Source organism: Oncorhynchus nerka, linkage group LG4, assembly GCF_034236695.1.
Source record: "Oncorhynchus nerka isolate Pitt River linkage group LG4, Oner_Uvic_2.0, whole genome shotgun sequence".
NCBI classification, from domain to species: Eukaryota; Metazoa; Chordata; class Actinopteri; order Salmoniformes; family Salmonidae; genus Oncorhynchus; species Oncorhynchus nerka.
The window spans coordinates 18,543,444-18,566,964 of record NC_088399.1 but is presented as its reverse complement, the minus strand read 5'-3'; the positions used below and the strand labels follow the sequence as shown (position 1 = coordinate 18,566,964).

The 23,521-nt window shown below is 46.7% G+C and overlaps 1 protein-coding gene across 3 annotated transcripts in view; it reads left to right on the top strand.

Annotated features, from left to right (window-relative positions):
• The window catches only part of garnl3 (GTPase activating Rap/RanGAP domain like 3), a 331,807-nt gene that overhangs the window by 187,091 nt on the left and 121,195 nt on the right, over positions 1–23,521 (top strand). For all 3 annotated transcript variants that reach the window (XM_065017302.1, XM_065017300.1, XM_065017301.1), the window contains exons 12-16: positions 2,515–2,623; positions 6,542–6,587; positions 6,726–6,832; positions 15,112–15,227; positions 16,248–16,352. In XM_065017302.1, coding sequence (XP_064873374.1) covers positions 2,515–2,623; positions 6,542–6,587; positions 6,726–6,832; positions 15,112–15,227; positions 16,248–16,352 — 483 coding nt within the window. The remainder of the gene's footprint in view (positions 1–2,514; positions 2,624–6,541; positions 6,588–6,725; positions 6,833–15,111; positions 15,228–16,247; positions 16,353–23,521) is intronic.

Sequence of the window (23,521 nt, the reverse complement as noted above, 5' to 3'; positions counted from 1 at the left end):
TGTAGGGTATGTAAACATTATATTAAGTAGACTGACTCCTCCAGAGTTAAAGAGCTATATATATATAACCATCCTCTCTCTGGGTCAGTCCTCCAGAGTTACAGAGCTATATATAACCATCCTCCCTCTGGGTCAGTCCTCCAGAGCTCCAGAGCTATATATAACCATCCCTCCCTCTGGGTTAGTCCTCCAGAGCTACAGAGCTATATATAACCATCCCTCCCTCTGGGTCAGTCCTCCAGAGCTACAGAGCTATATATAACCATCCTCCCTCTGGGTCAGTCCTCCAGAGCTACAGAGCTATATATAACCATCCCTCCCTCTGGGTCAGTCCTCCAGAGTTACAGAGCTATATATAACCATCCTCCCTCTGGGTCAGTCCTCCAGAGCTCCAGAGCTATATATAACCATCCCTCCCTCTGGGTTAGTCCTCCAGAGCTACAGAGCTATATATAACCATCCCTCCCTCTGGGTCAGTCCTCCAGAGCTACAGAGCTATATATAACCATCCTCCCTCTGGGTCAGTCCTCCAGAGCTACAGAGCTATATATAACCATCCTCCCTCTGGGTCAGTCCTCCAGAGCTACAGAGCTATATATAACCATCCTCTCTCTGGGTCAGTCCTCCAGAGCTACAGAGCTATATATAACCATCCTCTCTCTGGGTCAGTCCTCCAGAGTTGCATATCTGTATGTAACCATCCCTCCCTCAGCGTCAGTCCTCCGACCTTTGACACTCTCTCCCCCGTGTAACCCTTTCACCCCCCTTCTTTCTCTCTTTTTATTCTCTCCCCTCTGCTTATCTCACCCTCCCTCCTTCTTTATCCCTCCCTCCCTCCCTCTCCTCTCTCTCTCTCTCTCTCTCTCTCTCTCCTGTATCAGATTGCTAATCTCCAGTTACTCTTACTATCTAGCATACAGAATGATGTTCAGTCATATCCTTTCAGTTAGTCTTTTATCTGTTCAAGGTGTAAAGTCAGTCCTCCAGAGCTACAGAGCTATATATAACCATCCTCCCTCTGGGTCAGTCCTCCAGAGCTACAGAGCTATATATAACCATCCTCCCTCTGGGTCAGTCCTCCAGAGCTACAGAGCTATATATAACCATCCTCTCTCTGGGTCAGTCCTCCAGAGCTACAGAGCTATATATAACCATCCTCTCTCTGGGTCAGTCCTCCAGAGCTCCAGAGCTATATATAACCATCCCTCCCTCTGGGTTAGTCCTCCAGAGCTACAGAGCTATATATAACCATCCTCTCTCTGGGTCAGTCCTCCAGAGTTACAGAGCTATATATATAACCATCCTCTCTCTGGGTCAGTCCTCCAGAGTTACATATCTGTATGTAACCATCCCTCCCTCTGGGTCAGTGCTCCGGAGCTATATATAACCATCCTCCCTCTGGGTCAGTCCTCCAGAGTTACAGAGCTATATATAACCATCCTCCCTCTGGGTCAGTCCTCCAGAGCTATATATAACCATCCTCCCTCTGGGTCAGTCCTCCAGAGTTACAGAGCTATATATAACCATCCTCCCTCTGGGTCAGTCCTCCAGAGTTACAGAGATATATATAACCATCCTCCCTCTGGGTCAGTCCTCCAGAGTTACAGAGCTATATATAACCATCCTCCCTCTGGGTCAGTCCTCCAGAGCTCCAGAGCTATATATAACCATCCTCCCTCTGGGTCAGTCCTCCAGAGTTGCATATCTGTATGTAACCATCCCTCCCTCGGCGTCTGTCCTCCGACCTCTGACACTCTCTCCCCCGTGTAACCCTTTCACCCCCCTTCTTTCTCTCTTTTTATTCTCTCCCCTCTGCTTATCTCACTCTCTCTCTCTCTCTCTCTCTCTCTCTCTCTCTCTCTCTCTCTCTCTCCCTCCCTCCCATCCTCCCTCCCTCCCTCTCTCTCTCTCTCTCTCTCCTCTCCCTCTCTCTCTCTCCTCTCTCTCTCTCTCTCTCCCCCTCCCTCTCTCTCTCTCTCTCTCTCCCTCTCTCTCTCTTCTGTATCAGATTGCTAATCTCCAGTTACTCTTACTATCTAGCATACAAAATGATGTTCAGTTATATCCTTTCAGTTAGTCTTTTATCTGTTCAAGGTCAGAGTTGTTGAGATGCAGAGGAAATAGGAAGTACTCTCTTGTCCTTGGTCTTTCAATCTCCATTCACTTACTCTAGAGGAAAGAACACATACACACAGCTGCACGCAAACAAACACACACACACCTAAACGAGTCAGACAAGATACCTCTATTGAAAAATAAGAAACAAAGTATTGACATTCTACACTAAAACATTTGTACCTTACGACCTAAAAGCCTCTTCGTGTCTTCGTGTCAGACAATGCTACCACTTGCTACTGTTTGGAGTGTGTGTGACTGGAGAGTGTGTGTGTGTGTGGTTGTGTGTGTGTGTGTGTGTGGTCTGACTCAATAAGATGTCATTCAGCACTTATTTAACTTGTTTATTGTATGACGTGTCTCATTTTCTTCTCTCTCTCTCTCTCTCTCTCTCTTCAGGTAGAGAGGAAAAGACACATTGGGAATGACATCGTCACCATAGTGTTCCAAGAGGGAGAGGACACATCTCCGTCATTTAAACCTTCCATGATCCGATCCCATTTCACACGTATCCTTCCTTTATGGCCAATCAAGCACAACCAGGAAATGGTCATCCCTGACGTTCACAATACCATGGACATTATCGCCTGTACCCCCTGCCAGTGTCAATAAGCTATGCAAGGCGAAAGTCAACAACATAGCGATTTCTTTTACCATCTGCATGAAAAGTTGTGACCAGATCTACTTTTTGCAGGCGCAACCTGTTAAATAATCAAATCTAATGAAATGTATTTAAATAGCCCTTCGTACATCAGCTGATATCTCAAAGTGCTGTACAGAAACCCAGCCTAAAACCCCAAACAGCAAGCAATGCAGGTGTAGAAGCACGCTGGCTAGGAAAACTCCCTAGAATGGCCAAAACCTAGGAAGAAACCTAGAGAGGAACCAGGCTATGTGGGGTGGCCAGTCCTCTTCTGGCTGTGCCTGACCCTAGCTCCCCAAGACATAAACTACTGCAGCATAAATACTGGAGGCTGAGACAGGAGGGGTCAGGAGACACTGTGGCTCCATCCGAGGACACCCTGGGACAGGGCCAAACAGGAAGGATATAACCCCACCCACTTTGCCAAAGCACAGCCCCCACACCACTAGAGGGATATCTTCAACCACCAACTTACCATCCTGAGACAAGGCCGAGTATAGCCCACAAAGTTCTCCGCCACGGCACAACCCAAGGGGGGCGCCAACCCAGACAGGAAGATCACATCAGTGACTCAACCCACTCAAGTGACGCACCCCTCCTAGGGACGGTATGAAAGAGCCCTAGTAAGCCTGTGACTCAGCCCCTGTAATAGGGTTAGAGGCAGAGAATCCCAGTGGAAAGAGGGGAACCGGCCAGGCAGAGACAGAAAGGGCGGTTCGTTGCTCCAGAGCCTTTCCGTTCACCTTCACACTCCTGGGCCAGACTACACTCAATCATATGACCCACTGAAGAGATGAGTCTTCAGTAAAGACTTAAAGGTTGAGACCGAGTTTGCGTCTCTTACATGGGTAGGCAGACCATTCCACAAAAATGGAGCTCTATAGGAGAAAGCCCTGCCTCCAGCTGTTTGCTTAGAAATTCTAGGGACAATTAGGGGGCCTGCGTCTTGTGACCGTAGCATACGTGTAGGTATGTAAGGCACGACCAAATCAGAGAGATAGGTAGGAGCAAGCCCATGTAATGCTTTGTAGGTTAGCAGTAAAACCTTGTAATCAGCCCTTGCCTTCACAGGAAGCCAGTGTAGGGAGGCTAGCACTGGAGTAATATGATCAAAAATGTTGGTTCTAGTCAGGATTCTAGCAGCCGTATTTAGCACTAACTGAAGTTTATTTAGTGCTTTATCCGGGTAGCCGGAAAGTAGAGCATTGCAGTAGTCTAATCTAGAAGTGACAAAAGCATGGATTAATTTTTCTGCATCATTTTTGGACAGAAAGTTTCTGATTTTTGCGATGTTACGTAGATGGAAAAAAGTTGTCCTTGAAACAGTCTTGATATGTTCGTCAAAAGAGAGATCAGCGTCCAGAGTAATGCCGAGGTCCTTCACAGTTTTATTTGAGACGACTGTACAACCATTAAGATTAATTGTCAGATTCAACAGAAGATCTCTTTGAATCCTCAATTGTGCTTTTAGCATGTAAATCTTGGTGAGCCAAACTCCCACATTTTTTTTTAGATGCAAGCCAGCAAATCGACAACACACAACACAGCAGAGCTTTATTTTCAGCACCATGGAGTGAATCCTTACCACGGCTACACCTGAGCCTTGTCTGGCAGCAAAACAATTATTTCAGTCTCGTTTACTGCCTTTTTAAAAACATTGCTGATATGGCAGACTTGCTTAAACAACTGTGGTTTCTACTGCCAATTGAGATGTACAAACTGTGGCATAAGGGAACGATGAGCGGATAACAGGCAATCTGTCATTTTGATTAAGACATTAATGAGCGAGTTAAGAGGGACGTAGCCAATATATCTATTTGTTCAGCACTTTTGAAATGTACAGCGACAGAATTCAGAACATTGTTCGTTCTTGCAGTATTCTCCCTGTACACCAAGTCAGAACTGTAGGATAAATATAGGGGGCATATAAGCAGACAATGAAAGCTCTTACAATATTATATGATGACATTTCTCTAAAACAGGCTATAGGCACCACCAAGTCAGAACAGTAAGCTAAGTTATGAGGGGAAAGGGACCAAAATATCAGGGTGAATCACATGGGCTACTAACATATTACTACACAACATACACTTAGTATTACTTATCTACAGTATACATATCTCCCTGACATATTACTACACAACATACACTTAGTATTACTCTCTTATCTACAGTATACATATCTCCCTGACATATTACTACACAACATACACTTAATATTACTCTCTTAGCTACAGTATACATATCTCCCTGACATATTACTACACAACATACACTTAGTATTACTCTCTTAGCTACAGTATACATATCTCCCTGACATATTACTACACAACATACACTTAGTATTACTCTCTTAGCTACAGTATACATATCTCCCTGGCATATTACTACACAACATACACTTAGTATTACTCTCTTAGCTACAGTATACATATCTCCCTGGCATATTACTACACAACATACACTTAGTATTACTTTCTTATCTACAGTATACATATCTCCCTGGCATATTACATCATTTATGCAGCAGCATACACTACATTTTTGAACTCACCTTGTTATGCTGTGCCCACTTGAACAGGAAGGTGACAGGACGGTCCTTGTGTCTCTCATCAAACTTTGTCATCAAAGTCTGGCATTCTCTGAATTTATGGTGCTTTCAAGACAACTGGGAAGGTTGAGTAATGACGTCAGCAATCTTCAGGTCGAAGCTTCAACCTTTTCTGGCCCTTGGTGTTGCATGTGAATGTTTATCATTTTAAGCATGGAAAAGAAACCCTTAAACCCAGTGTCACCAGAAAAGCACCCCCATAACATCTCACCTCCTCCATGCTTCATGGAGAACCACACATGCGGAGATCATCCGTTCACCTACTCTGCGTCTCACAAAGAGACAGAGGTTGGAACCAAAAATCTCAAATTTGGACTCATCAGACCAAAGGACAGACTTCCACCAGTCTAATGTCCACTGCTCGTGTTTCTTGGCCCAAGCAAGTCTCTTCTTCTTATGGGTGTCCTTTAGTAGTGGTTTCTTTGCAGCAATTCAACCATGAAGGCCTGATTCACACAGTCTCTTCTGAACAGTTGAGATGTGTCTGTTACTTGAACTATGTGAAGCATTTGTTTGTGCTGCAATTTCTGAGGCTGGTAACTCTAATGAACTTATCCTCTACAGCAGAGGTAACTCTGTAACCTTTCGGTTACTAGTCCAACTCTCTAACCACTAGGCTACCCTGCCGCCCCATAGAGGGCTTAAAGTAATGATGGACTGTTGTTTCTCTTTGATTATTTGAGATGTTCTTGCCATAATATGGACTTGGTCTTTTACCAAATAGGGCCATCTTCTGTATATCACCCCTACCATGTCACAACATAACGGGTTGGCTCAAATGTATCAAGAAGGAACAAAATTCCACAAATGAACTTTTAGCAAGGCACACCTGTTAATTTAAATGCATTAAGCTGGTTGAGAGAATGCCAAGAGTGTGCAACGCTTTCATCGAGGCAAAGGGAGGCTACTTTGAATAATCTCAAATGTAAAATATATTTGGATTTTTAACACTTTTTTGGTTACTATATGATTCCGTATGTGTTATTTCATCATTTTGATGTCTTCACTATTATTCTACAATGCAGAAAATAGTAAAAAATAAAGAAAAACCCTTGAATGAGTAGGTGTGTCCAAACTTACTGTATATACACCTGCCCTTGATGACGGGTCGCCACTTGGAATCATGTATTGAGTGTTGGGAGTTCATGTTACTTCCTTCATTTTACTGCCAGATATTTTTGCATTAGTTAGATACAACAGTCAGAACGACAGTTACAGGTATGAAGGGGTTTAGTTTCAGTTATGTATTTTATTCAGTGTTCATGTATTCCATGGTATTGTATTGATTCATGGCCTCTGTGTGTTCCTGTGAGTGTGTATGTGTGAAAAACAATAACAGGGTTTTGTGTGTTCTAGGTTGAAGATTTTCTCTGAGGAAAGTGTGCCACTGTTCGGACCTCCCCTCCCTCCACCACCTGTGTTTACAGACCACCAAGAATTCAGGGACTTTTTGTTAGTCAAACGTAAGACCATGGACTTACTCTCCAAACTGTTTACCCCTCTAAGGTTTAGACCTCTTCTGTTTACAGTTCTCCTGTTACACCTCTACTGTTTACAGTTCTCCTGTTACACCTATACTGTTTACAGTTCTCCTGTTACACCTCTACTGTTTACAGTTCTCCTGTTACACCTCTACTGTTTACAGTTCTACTGTTACACCTCTACTGTTTACAGTTCTACTGTTACACCTCTACTGTTTACAGTTCTCCTGTTACACCTCTACTGTTTACAGTTCTCCTGTTACACCTCTACTGTTTACAGTTCTCCTGTTACACCTCTACTGTTTACAGTCCTACTGTTACACCTCTACTGTTTAAAATTCTCCTGTTACACCTCTACTGTTTACAGTCCTACTGTTACACCTCTACTGTTTACAGTTATCCTGTTACACCTCTACTGTTTACAGTTCTACTGTTACACCTCTACTGTTTACAGTTCTCCTGTTACACCTCTACTGTTTACAGTTCTCCTGTTACACCTCTACTGTTTACAGTTCTACTGTTACACCTCTACTGTTTACAGTCCTACTGTTACACCTCTACTGTTTAAAGTTCTCCTGTTACACGTCTACTGTTTACAGTTCTCCTGTTACACCTCTACTGTTTACAGTTCTCCTGTTACACCTCTACTGTTTACAGTCCTACTGTTACACCTCTACTGTTTACAGTTCTCCTGTTACACCTCTACTGTTTACAGTTCTACTGTTTACAGCTCTACTGTTTACAGTTCTACTGTTTACAGCTCTACTGTTTACCGTTCTCCTGTTACACCTCTACTGTTTACAGTTCTCCTGTTACACCTCTACTGTTTACAGTTCTCCTGTTACACCTCTACTGTTTACAGTTCTCCTGTTACACCTCTACTGTTTACAGTTCTCCTGTTACACCTCTACTGTTTACAATTCTCCTGTTACACCTCTACTGTTTACAGTTCTCCTGTTACAACTCTTTTGTTTACAGTTCTACTGTTACACCTCTCCTGTTTACAGTTCTCCTGTTACACCTCTACTGTTTACAGTTCTCCTGTTACACCTCTACTGTTTACAGTTCTCCTGTTACACCTCTACTGTTTACAGTTCTCCTGTTACACCTCTACTGTTTACAGTTCTACTGTTTACACCTCTACTGTTTACAGTCCTACTGTTACACCTCTACCATTTACAGTTCTCCTGTTACACCTCTCCTGTTTACAGTTCTCCTGTTACACCTCTACCGTTTACAGTCCTACTGTTACACCTCTACCGTTTACAGTTCTCCTGTTACACCTCTACTGTTTACAGTTCTCCTGTTACACCTCTACTGTTTACAGTTCTCCTGTTACACCTCTACTGTTTACAGTTCTCCTGTTACACCTCTACTGTTTACAATTCTCCTGTTACACCTCTACTGTTTACAGTTCTCCTGTTACAACTCTTTTGTTTACAGTTCTACTGTTACACCTCTCCTGTTTACAGTTCTCCTGTTACACCTCTACTGTTTACAGTTCTCCTGTTACACCTCTACTGTTTACAGTTCTCCTGTTACACCTCTACTGTTTACAGTTCTCCTGTTACACCTCTACTGTTTACAGTTCTCCTGTTACACCTCTACTGTTTACAGTTCTACTGTTTACACCTCTACTGTTTACAGTCCTACTGTTACACCTCTACCATTTACAGTTCTCCTGTTACACCTCTCCTGTTTACAGTCCTACTGTTACACCTCTACTGTTTACAGTCCTACTGTTACACCTCTACCATTTACAGTTCTCCTGTTACACCTCTACTGTTTACAGTTCTCCTGTTACACCTCTACTGTTTACAGTTCTCCTGTTACACCTCTACTGTTTACAGTTCTCCTGTTACACCTCTACTGTTTACAGTCCTACTGTTTACCCACACTACAGGCTGATCCAACTTTGATGTAATGTCCTTAAAACAAGTCTAAAAGAGGCTCAGTAGTGTGTGTGGCCTCCACGTGCCTGTATGACCTCCCTACAATGCCTGGGCTTGCTCCTGATGAGGTGACGGATGGTCTCCTGAGGGATCTCCTCCCAGACCTGGACTAAAGCATCCGCCAACTCCTGGACAGTCTGTGGTGCAACGTGGCTTTGGTGGATGGAGCGAGACATGATGTCCCAGATGTGCTCAATTGGATTCAGGTCTGGGCAACAGGCGGGCCAGTCCATAGCATCAATGCCTTCCTCTTGCAGGAAATGCTGACACACTCCAGTCACATGAGGTCTAGCATCGTCTTGCATTAGGAGGAACCTAGGGCCAACCTCACCAGCATATGGTCTCACAAGGGGTCTGAGGATCTCATCTCGGTACCTAATGGCAGGCTACCTCTGGCGAGCACATGGAGGGCTGTGCGGCTCCCCGAAGAAATGCCACCCCACACCATGACTGACCCACCGACAAACTGGTCATGCTGGAGGATGTTGCAGGCAGCAGAACGTTATCCACGGCGTCTCCAGACTCTGTCACGTCTGTCACATGTGCTCAGTGTGAACCTGCTTTCATCTGTGAAGAGCACAGGGCGCCAGTGGCGAATTTGCCAATCTTGGTGTTCTCTGGCAAATGCCAAACGTCCTGCACGGTGTTGGGCTGTAAGCACAACCCCCACCTGTGGACGTGGGGCCCTCATACCACCCTCATGGAGTCTGTTTCTGACCGTTTGAGCAGACACATGCACATTTGTGGCCTGCTGGAGGTCATTTTGCAGTGCTCCTCCTGCTCCTCCTTGCACAAATGCGGAGGTAGCGGTCCTGCTGCTGGGTTGTTGCCCTCCTACGGCCCCCTCCATGTCTCCTGATGTATTGGCCTGTCTCCTGGTAGCGCCTCCATGCTCTGGACACTACGCTGACAGACACAGCAAACCTTCTTGCCACTGCTCGCATTGATGTGCCATCCTGGATGAGCTGCACTACCTGAGCCACTTGTGTGGGTTGTAGACTCTGTCTCATGCTACCACTCGAGTGAAAGCACCGCCAGCATTCAAAAGTGACCAAAACATCAGCCAGGAAGCATAGGAACTGAGAAGTGGTCTGTGGTCCCCACCTGCAGAACCACTCCTTTATTTTACATTTACATTTAAGTCATTTAGCAGACGCTCTTATCCAGAGCGACTTACAAATTGGTGCTTTCACCTTATGACATCCAGTGGAACAGCCACTTTACAATAGTGCATCTAGGTCTTTTAAGGGGGGGGGGGGGTGAGAAGGATTACTATATCCTATCCTAGGTATTCCTTAAAGAGGTGGGGTTTCAGGTGTCTCCGGAAGGTGGTGATTGACTCCGCTGTCCTGGCGTCGTGAGGGAGTTTGTTCCACCATTGGGGGGCCAGAGCAGCGAACAGTTTTGACTGGGCTGAGCGGGAACTGTACTTCCTCAGTGGTAGGGAGGCGAGCAGGCCAGAGGTGGATGAACGCAGTGCCCTTGTTTGGGTGTAGGGCCTGATCAGAGCCTGGAGGTACTGAGGTGCCGTTCCCCTCACAGCTCCGTAGGCAAGCACCATGGTCTTGTAGCGGATGCGAGCTTCAACTGGAAGCCAGTGGAGAGAGCGGAGGAGCGGGGTGACGTGAGAGAACTTGGGAAGGTTGAACACCAGACGGGCTGCGGCGTTCTGGATGAGTTGTAGGGGTTTAATGGCACAGGCAGGGAACCCAGCCAACAGCGAGTTGCAGTAATCCAGACGGAGATGACAAGTGCCTGGATTAGGACCTGCGCCGCTTCCTGTGTGAGGCAGGGTCGTACTCTGCGGATGTTGTAGAGCATGAACCTACAGGAACGGGCCACCGCCTTGATGTTAGTTGAGAACGACAGGGTGTTGTCCAGGATCACGCCAAGGTTCTTAGCGCTCTGGGAGGAGGACACGATGGAGTTGTCAACCGTGATGGCGAGATCATGGAACGGGCAGTCCTTCCCCGGGAGGAAGAGCAGCTCCGTCTTGCCGAGGTTCAGCTTGAGGTGGTGATCCGTCATCCACACTGATATGTCTGCCAGACATGCAGAGATGCGATTCGCCACCTGGTCATCAGAGGGGGGAAAGGAGAAGATTAATTGTGTGTCGTCTGCATAGCAATGATAGGAGAGACCATGTGAGGTTATGACAGAGCCAAGTGACTTGGTGTATAGCGAGAATAGGAGAGGGCCTAGAACAGAGCCCTGGGGGACACCAGTGGTGAGAGCGCGTGGTGAGGAGACAGATTCTCGCCACGCCACCTGGTAGGAGCGACCTGTCAGGTAGGACGCAATCCAACCGTGGGCCGCGCCGGAGATGCCCAACTCGGAGAGGGTGGAGAGGAGGATCTGATGGTTCACAGTATCGAAGGCAGCCGATAGGTCTAGAAGGATGAGAGCAGAGGAGAGAGAGTTAGCTTTAGCAGTGCGGAGTGCCTCCGTGATACAGAGAAGAGCAGTCTCAGTTGAATGACTAGTCTTGAAACCTGACTGATTTGGATCAAGAAGGTCATTCTGAGAGAGATAGCGGGAGAGCTGGCCAAGGACGGCACGTTCAAGAGTTTTGGAGAGAAAAGAAAGAAGGGATACTGGTCTGTAGTTGTTGACATCGGAGGGATCGAGTGTAGGTTTTTTCAGAAGGGGTGCAACTCTCGCTCTCTTGAAGACGGGAGGGACGTAGCCAGCGGTCAGGGATGAGTTGATGAGCGAGGTGAGGTAAGGGAGAAGGTCACCGGAGATGGTCTGGAGAAGAGAGGAGGGGATAGGATCAAGCGGGCAGGTTGTTGGGCGGCCGGCCGTCACAAGACGCGAGATGTCATCTGGAGAGAGAGGGGAGAAAGAGGTCAGAGCACAGGGTAGGGCAGTGTGAGCAGAACCAGCGGTGTCGTTTGACTTAGCAAACGAGGATCGGATGTCGTCGACCTTCTTTTCAAAATGGTTGACGAAGTCATCTGCAGAGAGGAGGAGGGGGGAGGATTCAAGAGGGAGGAGAAGGTGGCAGAGAGCTTCCTAGGGTTAGAGGCAGATGCTTGGAATTTAGAGTGGTAGAAAGTGGCTTTAGCAGCAGAGACAGAGGAGGAAAATGTAGAGAGGAGGGAGTGAAAGGATGCCAGGTCCGCAGGGAGGCGAGTTTTCCTCCATTTCCGCTCGGCTGCCCGGAGCCCTGTTCTGTGAGCTCGCAATGAGTCGTCGAGCCACGGAGCGGGAGGGGAGGACCGAGCCGGCCTGGAGGATAGGGGACATAGAGAGTCAAAGGATGCAGAAAGGGAGGAGAGGAGGGTTGAGGAGGCAGAATCAGGAGATAGGTTGGAGAAGGTTTGAGCAGAGGGAAGAGATGATAGGATGGAAGAGGAGAGAGTAGCGGGGGGAGAGAGAGCGAAGGTTGGGACGGCGCGATACCATCCGAGTAGGGGCAGTGTGGGAAGTGTTGGATGAGAGCGAGAGGGAAAAGGATACAAGGTAGTGGTCGGAGACTTGGAGGGGAGTTGCAATGAGGTTAGTGGAAGAACAGCATCTAGTAAAGATGAGGTCGAGCGTATTGCCTGCCTTGTGAGTAGGGGGGAAGGTGAGAGGGTGAGGTCAAAAGAGGAGAGGAGTGGAAAGAAGGAGGCAGAGAGGAATGAGTCAAAGGTAGACGTGGGGAGGTTAAAGTCGCCCAGAACTGTGAGAGGTGAGCCGTCCTCAGGAAAGGAGCTTATCAAGGCATCAAGCTCATTGATGAACTCTCCGAGGGAACCTGGAGGGCGATAAATGATAAGGATGTTAAGCTTGAAAGGGCTGGTAACTGTGACAGCATGGAATTCAAAGGAGGCGATAGACAGATGGGTAAGGGGAGAAAGAGAGAATGACCACTTGGGAGAGATGAGGATCCCGGTGCCACCACCCCGCTGACCAGAAGCTCTCGGGGTGTGCGAGAGCACGTGGGCGGACGAAGAGAGAGCAGTAGGAGTAGCGGTGTTGTCTGTGGTGATCCATGTTTCCGTCAGTGCCAAGAAGTCGAGGGACTGGAGGGAGGCATAGGCTGAGATGAACTCTGCCTTGTTGGCCGCAGATCGGCAGTTCCAGAGGCTACCGGAGACCTGGAACTCCACGTGGGTGGTGCGCGCTGGGACCACCAGATTAGGGTGGCCGCGGCCATGCGGTGTGGAGCGTTTGTATGGTCTGTGCAGAGAGGAGAGAACAGGGATAGACAGACACATAGTTGACAGGCTAGAGAAGAGGCTACGCTAATGCAGAGGAGATTGGAATGACAAGTGGACTACACGTCTCGAATGTTCAGAAAGTTAAGCTTATGTAGCAAGAATCTAATTGACTAAAATGATTAAAATGATACAGTACTGCTGAGGTAGGCTAGCTGCGTTGTTGACACTACCCTAATCAAGTCGTTCCGTTGAGTGTGAAGTTTCTACAATGCTGCTATTCGGGGGCTAGCTGGCTAGCTAGCAGTGTTGGTTACGTTACGTTGCGTTAGGAGAACGACAATAGCTGGCTAGCTAACCTAGAAAATCGCTCTAGACTACACAATTATCTTTGAAACAAAGACGGCTATGTAGCTAGCTATGTAGCTAGCTACGATCAAACAAATCACACCGTTGGGACTGTAATGAAATGAAATGAAAATGTGATACTACCTGTGGAGCGAAGCGGAATGCGACCGGAATGCGAAAGTTCTATTCAGTAGACGTTGGCTGGCTGTTGGCTAGCTAGGAGACCCCTTTATTGGGGGTGTCTTGCTTAATTGCCTATCATTTCCACCTGTTGTCTATTCCATTTGCACAACAGCATGTGAAATGTATTGTCAATCAGTGTTGCTTCCTAAGTGGACAGTTTGATTTCACAGAAGTGTGATTGACTTGGAGTTACATTGTGTTGTTTAAGTGTTCCCTTTATTTTTTTGAGCAGTGTATTATACTGAGCAAAAATATAACTGCAAAATGTTTCATGAGCTGAAATAAAAGATCCCAGACATTTTGGATACTCACACAAAGCTTATTTCTCTCAAATGTTCTGCACAAATTTGTTTGCATTCCTTTTAGTGAGCGTTGCCAAGATAATCCATCCACCTGAAAGCTGTGGCTTATCAAGAAGCTGATTAAACAGCATGATCAATTCACAGGTGCATCTTGTGCTGGGGACAATTAAAGGCAAATCTAAAATTTGCAGTTTTGTCACACAACACAATGCCACAGATGTCTCAAGTTTTGAGGGAGCGTACAATTGGCATGCTGCCTGCAGGAATGTCCACCAGAGCTGTTGCCAGATAATTAAATCTTAATTTCTCTACTATAAACTGCCTCCAACATAATTTTAGAGAATTTGGAACTACGTCCAACCAGCCTCACAACCACAGACCATGGGATGGCAGCATAGCCTAGTGGTTAGAGCGTTGGACTAGTAACCAAAAGGTTGCAAGATCAAATCCCAGAGCTGATAAGGAACAAACCTGTCATTCTGCCCCTGAACAGGTAGTTCCCACTGTTCCTAGGCTGTCATTGAAAATAAGAGTTTGTTCTTAACTGACTTGCCCCTAGTTAAGTACAATATGTATATATGTTTTTTAATGTAACCACGCCAGCACAGGACCTCCACATCCAGCTTCTTCACCTGCGGGATCGTCTGAGACCAGCCACTCAGACAGCTGATGAGACTGTGGAGGGGTTGCTGAGGAGTATTTCTGTCCTGTAATTAAGCCCTTTTGTGGGGAACAACTCGTTCTGATTGGCTGGGCCTGGCTACCAAGGGGTGGGCCTATGCCCTCCCAGGCCCACCCATGACTGCATCCCTGCCCAGTCATGTGAAATCCAGAGTTTAGGGCCTAATGAATTATTACAATTGACTGATTTCCTTCTATAAATATCATATTGATATTAGTAAGATGTTGCGTTTATATTTTTGTTCAATATATATTGCTCAGCTCAGTCACGACTCGTAAACTTTGAAGGTGTTACTAATTAACAATGCCTTTCTGGTGGGTGACCATTCAAATAAAACCCAGGCCTGAAACGAAAAGTAGGCTAAAAATAATATACACGTCATTTCATAGGAAAGACACGTCATTGGCTCAAATTTGGAGAAGGCGGAAATGAGGTTTTGTCACAAGCCCAAATATATCCTACTTTGACTAAAATGATGACATATTGACTTACATCATTGAGCGACATCATGGGTAATCTCTGACCATCATCTTTCAGCTCGAAAAAGTGGATTTCTACTGGCGTGGGCGTTTCAGCTTTTTATGGTGATCAGTTTGGATGAGTGTGTGATTGTGTATGTTCTCACCCTAACCCCCCCTCTGTCCTTTAGTAATCAATGGAGAGAAGGCCACCCTGGAGACGCCCACATTTGCCCAGAAGCGCCAGCGGACCCTGGACATGCTGATCCGTTCCCTGTACCAAGACCTCATCCCCGACCTCCACAAGGTACAGCCCCGTCACACCCTACCTAACCCAGCCTGGTACAGCCCTGTCACACCCTACCTAACCCAGCCTGGTACAGCCCTGTCACACCCTACCTAACCCAGCCTGGTACAGCGCTGTCACACCCTACCTAACCCAACCTGGTACAGCTCTGTCACACCCTACCTAACCCAGCCTGGCCTATCCCTATTACCCTAAGCCTACCTCTCCTCTCTTCTCTTCAGGTCTTTCTATAATCCTCTGGGGACAGTTTCCCAGACACATATTAAGCCTTGGACTAAAAAGAATGCACAATGAAGATTCTCCATTAAAAGTACCCTGTTACCTTACCTATCTGACAACACATATCTAATGGGGCTAAAGAGGCTTAATCTGTGTTACCGAAACCGGCTAGGGAGTGATAGTATAGCTTTCCCGTTGCACCAGTTTCTAGTCACTGATCTGATCCAGCTTCTCTGGTCACTGTTTGTGCCACAGCCAGTTGAGCTGCCTACTTTTCTGAACCACTGCAACTGTCCCCCTGACTACTGCAGACGGCATAACACTGGGACTAGGCACTGCAATGCTGACTTTCTGAGGGGGACTGTCTTTCTTCTCTCTCTGAACCTAATCTCTCTTTTGTTAACCTTCTCTATTTGTTTCTTTCTTTCCCTCTCTGATTCTCTCTTCCTCTCCTCTCTCTTTCTCTTTGTCTTTTTCTGTCCCCTATCTCTCTCTCTAATCCTCCCATTCTTCTTTAAATATTCTGATATGACTCAGTCCTATACTGCTGCTATGCTTCTGTCTTCACCCTGTCTCTGAGGGCCGCTTCTGTCTCTTTCTCTTCTTGTCTGTGTGTGCTCGTATATGTGTGTGTGTGTGTGTGTGTGTGTGTGTGTGTGTGTGTGTGTGTGTGTGTGTGTGTTTGTGTGCGTGTGCTCGTATATGTGTGTGTGTGTGTGTGTTTGTGTGCGTGCGCGCGCACGTGTGTGTGCGTGTGTGTGTGTGCTGGTGTCCAATGTGCAGGTTCCCTTCTCTCCCCAGAATATGCTCAACAGACGCTCGTTTAGTGATGTGCTGCCGGAGTCGCCCAAGTCTGCCCGCAAGAAGGAAGAGGCACGACAGGCCGAGTTTGTCAGGATAGGACAGGTAATACACACACAGCTAGGACATACAGTACACCCACACTAACACACACACAGCTAGGACATACAGTACACCCACACTAACATACACACAGCTAGGACATACAGTACACCCACACTAACATACACACAGCTAGGACATACAGTACACCCACACTAACACACACACAGCTAGGACATACAGTACACCCACACTAACATACACACAGCTAGGACATACAGTACACCCACACTAACACACACACAGCTAGGACATACAGTACACCCACACTAACATACACACAGCTAGGACATACAGTACACCCACACTAACACACACACAGCTAGGACATACAGTACACCCACACTAACATACACACAGCTAGGACATACAGTACACCCACACTAACACACACATAGCTAGGACATACAGTACACCCACACTAACATACACACAGCTAGGACATACAGTACACCCACACTAACACACACACAGCTAGGACATACAGTACACCCACACTAACACACAGCTAGGACATACAGTACACCCACACTAACACACAGCTAGGACATACAGTACACCCACACTAACACACAGCTAGGACATACAGTACACCCACACTAACACACAGCTAGGACATACAGTACACCCACACTAACATACACACAGCTAGGACATACAGTACACCCACACTAACACACACACACCTAGGACATACAGTACACCCACACTAACACACACACAGCTAGGACATACAGTACACCCACACTAACACACACACAGCTAGGACATACAGTACACCCACACTAACACACAGCTAGGACATACAGTACACCCACACTAACATACACACAGCTAGGACATACAGTACACCCACACTAACATACACACAGCTAGGACATACAGTACACCCACACTAACACACACACAGCTAGGACATACAGTACACCCACACTAACACACAGCTAGGACATACAGTACACCCACACTAACACACACACAGCTAGGACATACAGTACACCCACACTAACACACACACAGCTAGGACATACAGTACACCCACACTAACACACAGCTAGGACATACAGTACACCCACACTAACACACACACAGCTAGGACATACAGTACACCCACACTAACACACACACACAGCTAGGACATACAGTACACCCACACTAACACACAGCTAGGACATACAGTACACCCACACTAACACACAGCGAGGACATACAGTACACCCACACTAACACACACACACCTAGGACATACAGTACACCCACACTAACACACACACAGCTAGGACATACAGTACACCCACACTAACACACACACAGCTAGGACATACAGTACACCCACACTAACACACAGCTAGGACATACAGTACACCCACACTAACATACACACAGCTAGGACATACAGTACACCCACACTAACATACACACAGCTAGGACATACAGTACACCCACACTAACATACACACAGCTAGGACATACAGTACACCCACACTAACACACACACAGCTAGGACATACAGTACACCCACACTAACACACACACACAGCTAGGACATACAGTACACCCACACTAACACACAGCTAGGACATACAGTACACCCACACTAACACACAGCGAGGACATACAGTACACCCACACTAACACACACACACCTAGGACATACAGTACACCCACACTAACACACACACAGCTAGGACATACAGTACACCCACACTAACACACACACAGCTAGGACATACAGTACACCCACACTAACACACAGCTAGGACATACAGTACACCCACACTAACATACACACAGCTAGGACATACAGTACACCCACACTAACATACACACAGCTAGGACATACAGTACACCCACACTAACATACACACAGCTAGGACATACAGTACACCCACACTAACACACACACAGCTAGGACATACAGTACACCCACACTAACACACAGCTAGGACATACAGTACACCCACACTAACACACAGCTAGGACATACAGTACACCCACACTAACATACACACAGCTAGGACATACAGTACACCCACACTAACACACACACAGCTAGGACATACGGTACACCCACACTAACACATAGCTAGGACATACAGTACACCCACACTAACACACAGCTAGGACATACAGTACACCCACACTAACATACACACAGCTAGGACATACAGTACACCCACACTAACACACAGCTAGGACATACAGTACACCCACACTAACACACAGCTAGGACATACAGTACACCCACACTAACACACAGCTAGGACATACAGTACACCCACACTAACACACAGCTAGGACATACAGTACACCCACACTAACACACACACAGCGAGGACATACAGTACACCCACACTAACACACACACAGCTAGGACATACAGTACACCCACACTAACACACACACAGCTAGGACATACAGTACACCCACACTAACACACACACAGCTAGGACATACAGTACACCCACACTAACACACAGCTAGGACATACAGTACACCCACACTAACACACACACAGCTAGGACATACAGTACACCCACACTAACACACACACAGCTAGGACATACAGTACACCCACACTAACACACACACAGCTAGGACATGCAGTACACCCACACTAACACACAGCTAGGACATACAGTACACCCACACTAACATACACACAGCTAGGACATACATTACACCCACACTAACACACACACAGCTAGGACATACAGTACACCCACACTAACACACAGCTAGGACATACAGTACACCCACACTAACATACACACAGCTAGGACATACAGTACACCCACACTAACACACAGCTAGGACATACAGTACACCCACACTAACACACAGCTAGGACATACAGTACACCCACGCTAACACACACACAGCTAGGACATACAGTACACCCACACTAACACACACACAGCTAGGACATACAGTACACCCACACTAACACACAGCTAGGACATACAGTACACCCACACTAACACACACACAGCTAGGACATACAGTACACCCACACTAACACACACACAGCTAGGACATACAGTACACCCACACTAACACACAGCTAGGACATACAGTACACCCACACTAACACACAGCTAGGACATAGAGTACACCCACACTAACACACAGCTAGGACATACAGTACACCCACACTAACACACAGCTAGGACATACAGTACACCCACACTAACACACAGCTAGGACATACAGTACACCCACACTAACAACACACAGCTAGGACATACAGTACACCCACACTAACACACACACACAGCTAGGACATACAGTACACCCACACTAACACACACACAGCTAGGACATACAGTACACCCACACTAACACACAGCTAGGACATACAGTACACCCACACTAACACACACACAGCTAGGCCATACAGTACACCCACACTAACACACAGCTAGGACATACAGTACACCCACACTAACACACACACAGCTAGGACATACAGTACACCCACACTAACACACAGCTAGGACATACAGTACACCCACACTAACACACACACAGCTAGGACATACAGTACACCCACACTAACACACACACAGCTAGGACATACAGTACACCCACACTAACACACAGCTAGGACATACAGTACACCCACACTAACACACAGCTAGGACATACAGTACACCCACACTAACACACAGCTAGGACATACAGTACACCCACACTAACACACAGCTAGGACATACAGTACACCCACACTAACACACACACAGCTAGGACATACAGTACACCCACACTAACACACACACAGCTAGGACATACAGTACACCCACACTAACACACACACAGCTAGGACATACAGTACACCCACACTAACACACACACAGCTAGGCCATACAGTACACCCACACTAACACACAGCTAGGACATACAGTACACCCACACTAACACACAGCTAGGACATACAGTACACCCACACTAACACACACACAGCTATTACATACAGTACACCCACACTAACACACAGCTAGGACATACAGTACACCCACACTAACACACACACAGCTAGGACATACAGTACACCCACACTAACATACACACAGCTAGGACATACAGTACACCCACACTAACACACACACAGCTAGGACATACAGTACACCCACACTAACACACAGCTAGGACATACAGTACACCCACACTAACATACACACAGCTAGGACATACAGTACACCCACACTACACACACACAGCTAGGACATACAGTACACCCACACTAACACACAGCTAGGACATACAGTACACCCACACTAACACACACACAGCTAGGACATACAGTACACCCACACTAACACACACACAGCTAGGACATACAGTACACCCACACTAACACACACACAGCTAGGACATACAGTACACCCACACTAACACACAGCTAGGACATACAGTACACCCACACTAACATACACACAGCTAGGACATACATTACACCCACACTAACACACACACAGCTAGGACATACAGTACACCCACACTAACACACAGCTAGGACATACAGTACACCCACACTAACATACACACAGCTAGGACATACAGTACACCCACACTAACACACACACAGCTAGGACATACAGTACACCCACACTAACACACAGCTAGGACATACAGTACACCCACACTAACACACACACAGCTAGGACATACAGTACACCCACACTAACACACAGCTAGGACATACAGTACACCCACACTAACACACACACAGCTAGGACATACAGTACACCCACACTAACACACACACAGCTAGGACATACAGTACACCCACACTAACACACAGCTAGGACATACAGTACACCCACACTAACACACAGCTAGGACATACAGTACACCCACACTAACACACAGCTAGGACATACAGTACACCCACACTAACACACACACACAGCTAGGACATACAGTACACCCACACTAACACACAGCTAGGACATACAGTACACCCACACTAACACACACACAGCTAGGCCATACAGTACACCCACACTAACACACAGCTAGGACATACAGTACACCCACACTAACACACACACAGCTAGGACATACAGTACACCCACACTAACACACAGCTAGGACATACAGTACACCCACACTAACACACAGCTAGGACATACAGTACACCCACACTAACACACAGCTAGGACATACAGTACACCCACACTAACACACAGCTAGGACATACAGTACACCCACACTAACACACACACAGCTAGGACATACAGTACACCCACACTACACACACACAGCTAGGACATACAGTACACCCACACTAACACACACACAGCTAGGACATACAGTACACCCACACTAACACACACACAGCTAGGACATACAGTACACCCACACTAACACACACACAGCTAGGCCATACAGTACACCCACACTAACACACAGCTAGGACATACAGTACACCCACACTAACACACAGCTAGGACATACAGTACACCCACACTAACACACACACAGCTATTACATACAGTACACCCACACTAACACACAGCTAGGACATACAGTACACCCACACTAACACACACACAGCTAGGACATACAGTACACCCACACTAACATACACACAGCTAGGACATACAGTACACCCACACTAACACACACACAGCTAGGACATACAGTACACCCACACTAACACACAGCTAGGACATACAGTACACCCACACTAACATACACACAGCTAGGACATACAGTACACCCACACTAACACACACAGCTAGGACATACAGTACACCCACACTAACACACAGCTAGGACATACAGTACACCCACACTAACACACACACAGCTAGGACATACAGTACACCCACACTAACACACACACAGCTAGGACATACAGTACACCCACACTAACACACACACAGCTAGGACATACAGTACACCCACACTAACACACAGCTAGGACATACAGTACACCCACACTAACATACACACAGCTAGGACATACAGTACACCCACACTAACACACACACAGCTAGGACATACAGTACACCCACACTAACACACAGCTAGGACATACAGTACACCCACACTAACACACACACAGCTAGGACATACAGTACACCCACACTAACACACAGCTAGGACATACAGTACACCCACACTAACACACACACAGCTAGGACATACAGTACACCCACACTAACACACACACAGCTAGGACATACAGTACACCCACACTAACACACAGCTAGGACATACAGTACACCCACACTAACACACAGCTAGGACATACAGTACACCCACACTAACACACAGCTAGGACATACAGTACACCCACACTAACACACAGCTAGGACATACAGTACACCCACACTAACACACACACAGCTAGGACATACAGTACACCCACACTTACACACACACAGCTAGGATATACAGTACACCCACACTAACACACACACAGCTAGGACATACAGTACACCCACACTAACACACAGCTAGGACATACAGTACACCCACACTAACACACACACAGCTAGGCCATACAGTACACCCACACTAACACACAGCTAGGACATACAGTACACCCACACTAACACACACACAGCTAGGACATACAGTACACCCACACTAACACACAGCTAGGACATACAGTACACCCACACTAACACACACACAGCTAGGACATACAGTACACCCACACTAACACACAGCTAGGACATACAGTACACCCACACTAACATACACACAGCTAGGACATACAGTACACCCACACTAACACACACACAGCTAGGACATACAGTACACCCACACTAACACACAGCTAGGACATACAGTACACCCACACTAACACACACACAGCTAGGACATACAGTACACCCACACTAACACACACACAGCTAGGACATACAGTACACCCACACTAACACACACACAGCTAGGACATACAGTACACCCACACTAACACACAGCTAGGACATACAGTACACCCACACTAACATACACACAGCTAGGACATACATTACACCCACACTAACACACACACAGCTAGGACATACAGTACACCCACACTAACACACAGCTAGGACATACAGTACACCCACACTAACACACACACAGCTAGGACATACAGTACACCCACACTAACACACAGCTAGGGCATACAGTACACCCACACTAACACACACACAGCTAGGACATAC